The sequence below is a fragment of the Coptis chinensis genome, chromosome 1 (genome assembly GCF_015680905.1).
Source record: "Coptis chinensis isolate HL-2020 chromosome 1, ASM1568090v1, whole genome shotgun sequence".
Classification (NCBI taxonomy): Eukaryota; Viridiplantae; Streptophyta; class Magnoliopsida; order Ranunculales; family Ranunculaceae; genus Coptis; species Coptis chinensis.
Window position 1 is genome coordinate 64,094,717 of NC_141456.1, and position 6,091 is coordinate 64,100,807.

General features: G+C 38.7%; 1 protein-coding gene across 2 annotated transcripts; it reads right to left on the reverse strand.

The window, feature by feature from the left end:
• Positions 1–4,211: 4,211 nt before the first annotated feature.
• Positions 4,212–5,684, reverse strand: LOC147524928 (polyubiquitin-like). Of its 2 annotated transcripts, none has more exons than XM_086604692.1 (2): positions 5,539–5,684; positions 4,212–5,393 (listed from the first exon to the last, which is right to left on the reverse strand). In XM_086604692.1, the coding sequence occupies exon 2, from the start codon at positions 5,391–5,393 to the stop codon at positions 4,476–4,478; it is 918 nt and encodes a 305-aa protein (XP_086460818.1). In that variant the 5' UTR covers positions 5,539–5,684; the 3' UTR covers positions 4,212–4,475. The 2 variants fall into 2 exon arrangements, with proteins under 2 accessions (XP_086460818.1, XP_086460813.1); XM_086604687.1 differs by having other exon boundaries at positions 5,487–5,592.
• Between the last annotated feature and the right edge of the window lie 407 nt (positions 5,685–6,091).

Genomic DNA, 6,091 nt, shown 5'->3' on the forward strand with positions numbered 1-6,091 from the left:
CGTCGATTCTATGATAAGGAGTTAGAGGGGGATTGATTCCACCTTAATTCGACTTAATCCTACTAACGATTTAATCGTAAGTAATCGAATTGAATCGCCGTGAGTAACAACTGTTACTCCTAATCCCTAATTACACATGGCATTTCTACCAATTCATAACTAGCATGTGAACAATTACACCCATTCTCATGGTGAATTAATCATTTCTAGAGTGGAAAGGAAATTACGACGACTCTACGATAATCGGAATCAAGCTTTCATCAAGGCTTCTCAACCCCTTCAAATGGAGGTTTAGCCGAGAATCATCACGCTATCATTCCCAATGGAATTCAAACAAGACATGATATAAAGATTTGAACTTTACTTGTTTAAACTCAACTCCAAACTACTCATGCAATAATTGAATTAAACTAATAATGACAAATAATTGAATCTAAGAATTGAACTAAATAAGTAAATGGAAATGAAACTAGATTATGGAGAACTAATTAACTTTATTTATCTAATGAATAGCAATAACAATAGTTTAATACTGAATTTAAGGCAAGAATAAAAACTAATTAATTAATCTAAAACTAGATCTAGACTAAGGTTTAATGGCTACTTTTCTTATCCTAACCTAATTTATTTTCTAACCTAACTATCTACCATTAACAAAGAGTCAAGCTCTTGTTTTTATACTTTCAGATCCAAAAATCGTGCATGGGCTTGGATCCATGTTTTGGGCCAGAGAATCAGGCCCAAAACCCAATTCTTTCAGTCCAAAAAGGCCTTTTCAGCTGTAGTTGGCTTCAACAGACTTTTTGTCTGCTTCTGCTCCTCTGATTGGGTCAAGGCTTAGACCATTGGAAATCTCTTTCCGAGCCGGTCGTTTTAATATAAGGTAGGCCCAATTCCGAGGTCTGAGTCTAAAGATACGGCCTTTGGAAGTTCTGCTGACTTTGTGTGCTGTTTCTGCCCGCGTCGACTTTTCAGCTTTTGACCGAGCTTTAAAAAGGTTTTGTCTTCTTGAATCTTGGCCTTTAATCACGGAACTCCTTAGTAACCGACCTTTGCTCCTTCATCTCGCTAAAGTGGCACATTTCTGCACATAATGGACTTTGAAGCCTGAAATGCATAAAAACACGTAGTCAGTGTTAACTCTTAATTATTACTCACATAATTGGTCTAAAATTATGACTGTTACAGGGTTAAAACTACAGTTTTGGGCTCTTATCAAAGATCGTTACCCACACAACGTCCACTCTGTGCATAGAAATACAACAGAAGATCAAGAGGTTGCTGATTCTGGATTCTCAGAGTTATCACAGCTGATCTACAAGTGTGATTTTCTATCCAAAATCGTGAGAACCCATTAATTCCGCTGCGCATGGTTTTCACGGTTTGTAGAAATTTACATTCTGAAATAACGGTTCCTACAGGTGGTACCATGAACGCGACCTATTAAAGTCCGGTGTTTCTAACTCTGTAAAGCTCAGGTTTTATGGTCGGGGTTTGGACTTAAGAATGAGCACATACCACTTGCTTAGCCCTAATCAGTGGCTAAATGATGAGGTATGCCAACTGCTGCTTTGAATTTACCCAACTTAATTCGGAACTCGTTTCATCCTATTGATAAATTTGTTATTTCTTTTTGTCGCCAAGGTCATTTCGCTCTACATGGCACTTTTTGACAGGGCCCATAACAGACTTGCCAACTCTGATGATATACTCAGAAAATGTGATTTGTCGCAGTCCTACATTGTCATCCCTGATACACTGATCCCGGTTATTTGACCGAAACCCACTTCTTTTCTCGTACTTTTCTAGGCTTTCTGAGATCGTGCAAATAACTTTTGTTTCAACTGATACAGGTCAGCTGGGAGTCATTGTATACAACTGTTGAAGTGAGCCTTACCGATCCGAACCTGACTATGGAACAAAAGATTTCTGCCCTTGCTTCCAACCTTTCATCAAACCAAAAGATGACCTTCAGATATATGCTCTAACAAAACACCCGCATCCCATACGTCATCAGATCTAAGGGCATGATGATGGCCTTCAATATCTCAAACATGCATTGGATACTGGTGGTCTTCAACTTCCCTACTTGGACTTGTTGGATATATGATTCACTGGCGGAGCCTATCGCCGACCCTAAACCCGCCTCGAAAAGCTCGGCACCCTACTTCAATATGCCCTCTTAATGCTCGATAAAGGCTGTATACCACAATCGAAACTCCAGAAAAAATGGAGTATCAAATACACCAACTGTGTAAAGCAGACAGATTCTTACAATTGTGGGGTCTTCGTACTGGCTATTGCAAATTAGCTACTGCGAAATCAACGTCTCAATTTCACCTGAGCTGGGGCCATGATCAGAAATACGGTGGCCAAAGACTTGCTTGCCTGTGGCTTGACCTGCTTGCCAGGTTGAACGGAATGGTAGAATCGGGGTTAACCGTGAAAAAACAAAAAAATGCAGTGCTTAAGTCCCTGGATGGACAAACTAAACTACGTGCTACTGGATTTTGTTTTTAATTGCTTTAATTAAGATTAATCATTCTTACTTAAGTACTTTTGCCTACACTACTAACATCACCTAAACAAAGACAGCATGCCGTCAATTGGAGTATGCCATGAATTGAAGGTTTATATAGATTTTTCTTTCCCACGTGATCTATTTTCCAGACTAAAACAACATACAATACCATTGAGACATTATAAACCTTCTTTGGAAATAAAGTAATCTCTGATGCCTCTGCTCATATTACCATTTTCTAAATAACATCATAGTATTCCAGTACTAATTATTGAAGCTGCTCACGTGGTGCTTCTTAGATTTGTTTGTATATTGGTACTTTATATATGGGCAAGATCATACTCCACTACATGTTTTGACTTCTCTCTTTCAATATTGAGTTTTGGGCATACACATATTTGTTCTTACCCAGATATACATTTGTGCAACATATAAAAACTAGAACTACTGTGTTATACCGTCGCATTCACATCTTTCTTTTTTACAGGTATATTTTTGTACTGATAAAAACTACCTTGTTATACCATATACTTATAATGGGATTAACAAAATCGTATCTTTGATTAAAATGAAAAAGCAGGTCCTGTCATACATTTCCTATACAAGAACTCCATTTCACAACAACAAAACTAAGATATAAAACAATAGGGAAGTTTCCAAACATTTTCAATACAATTTGATCAATATGGTAGGAGAAAAGAAAAGGAAAGGAATTTGAGCGGGAACAAAGGGAGTTTTCATTGGTGATTGTGTACTAAGTTGTTGAGAGAGAAGAAGAGATGTCCTGTTTGGGTAGGAATAGGAGAGAAAACATAACTTCTTATGTACTAGTTAGGAAGAGATGAGACAAGAAGGTGGGAGATGTTCAAGAGTATATATGTAAATTCGTATAATGATAAATCATTTTTTATAAAAACAAAACACTAATACCTTGAAGGGTATTAGGAGTATTTCATACAATCAGCAAATGGGGCCACATCCGGTAATGGAATAAATCATTTATGCAATATTCATCGGGTTATGTTGTCCTAAGGGTTATGTTGTCATAAGCATGGCCCAAAATATCGTCGAGATATCTGATATCTCGCCGATATATCTCGGTAAATTGGTACACCGATATCGATATTTTCGACATATATCCACCGAATATTGAACCCCTTTTTTCCCGAGATATATCGGAATTTCCGATATGAAAGTTTATATCGCCGATATAATCGATATTTCCGAGATAATCGATATATATCAGTTGACTTTTTGACCAATTGTTAATAACTTAATATTGAAATTTCCAAACTATCCGATATATCCGAGATATATCGGCGAAATATCCGATATTTTAGAACCTTTGGACTGGTCAACAAAAACCGAGATATCCGATATATCCGATATATCTCGGTTTTTGGGTACACCGATATATTAACCGATATCGAAATTTTGGGCCTTGGTCCTAAGTAACCCATTTAAGGGTTAACCCATACTTTTTTTGTCTGTCTAGCCAAGCCCTTACTACTTCTGAATGTCAAACTCTGATGATAATATTAGTCTGTCTAGCTAGCCCTTATTCCTTGGATATTGACGCTTGACAAGGTCAAACTCTGGTAATGAATAATATCGGTGTTCTTTGAAAGACTGGATCTAGATTAAACGAACAAAGATTTCATATTTTTGTGTACATTAAAGAGACTGTAGATGGAAAACAATCACAGCTAAATTGATTAGATTCAAAATCCACTATAGCTCGATTTCACCTACAAAACATCTAACCCATTTAACAGCCACACTAACACCGCTAAATTGAAAGCCTTCGCGGTACATTTATTTATGAATCATCAAGAAAACTTTGGAAGGTTCTTAATGAAGAAAAAAGGCCATACATGTTTAAAGGAAAGTACCAAGTGAGTAAAGGCAAAAGTAAAATGTTTTCAGAAGAAACAAGCGAGATCAAATTGGCCCATCAGAAACCACCACGGAGACGGAGCACAAGGTGAAGGGTTGACTCCTTTTGGATGTTGTAATCAGCAAGTGTGCGCCCATCCTCAAGCTGCTTACCGGCAAAAATAAGACGCTGCTGATCAGGGGGTATCCCTTCCTTGTCCTGAATCTTAGCTTTAACGTTGTCGATGGTATCACTGCTCTCCACTTCCAATGTTATTGTCTTCCCTGTAAGAGTCTTCACAAAAATCTGCATCCCACCCCGAAGACGCAAAACCAAATGGAGGGTCGACTCTTTCTGAATGTTGTAATCTGCAAGAGTCCTCCCATCCTCCAACTGCTTTCCCGCGAAGATCAACCTCTGCTGGTCAGGAGGAATACCCTCCTTATCCTGAATTTTGGCTTTGACATTGTCAATAGTGTCAGAGCTCTCGACTTCCAAGGTGATGGTTTTGCCAGTCAAAGTCTTAACAAAAATCTGCATTCCTCCCCTCAATCGAAGCACAAGGTGGAGGGTTGACTCTTTCTGGATATTATAATCAGCAAGGGTTCTACCATCCTCCAACTGCTTCCCTGCAAAGATCAACCTCTGCTGGTCAGGTGGAATGCCCTCTTTGTCCTGAATTTTGGCTTTTACGTTGTCGATTGTATCGGAGCTCTCGACCTCTAACGTGATGGTTTTACCAGTCAGGGTTTTAACAAAAATCTGCATGCCTCCCCTCAATCTTAAAACCAAGTGAAGAGTGGACTCCTTCTGAATACTATAGTCAGCAAGGGTTCGTCCATCCTCTAACTGCTTTCCAGCAAAAATCAATCTCTGCTGATCCGGAGGGATGCCTTCTTTGTCCTGTATCTTGGCCTTGACATTGTCGATGGTGTCTGAGCTTTCAACCTCAAGGGTGATGGTCTTTCCAGTAAGAGTTTTTACAAAGATTTGCATCTGCAATTAGAGAATATATCGAAACGTTAATAAATAGTTTTATGAAACTGCTAGAGATCAAATAAACAGAAGAGGCATCCATAAAGTTCACACCAATAAACGGTCCGACATAATATATGATAAAGTAAATTGATTAGATGTACACCTTGAGAGATAAGAAGAGGTATTTTATCTTTTTATGTTTTTGTGATTGCTAAAAGAGTTTCTTGAAAATAATAATGACGGTATGAGAATGGACTCTGTATTTATAGGCGAGTTCTGTGAGTTGTGACGTCGGTGTTGACGTACAATTTGGAATTTTGGTGACCGACTCGACTCCTACGCGGACTTGGGTTGGGTCTAGTAGCTTCCTGATTCTTCTACAAAGTTGGCTCACCCGTTTGACTTGACTAGTACATAGTTCGGATTGTTAGGCTAACTTTCTTTCTTTTTTTTTTTTTTTTTGGTAGTTTCTTTCTTGATCGTTAAGACTCGGTTGATTTTTATTTAAGACTTGAGAACTACCTCCGGGGTTGCCTTTTGTAAGACCAGTAGCACGTCACCCCAAGACTTTGAATCCTCGTAACGGCAAGTGGTGAACACATGGGCATGAGGTGGATGCCGCATCAGTTGATATGGTGAGTATGAGATGGAAGATTGAAGTGGCATAGGAGAGAGGGTACGTAGTATGTAGAAAGGGACGATTCTCGGCTCTAGGG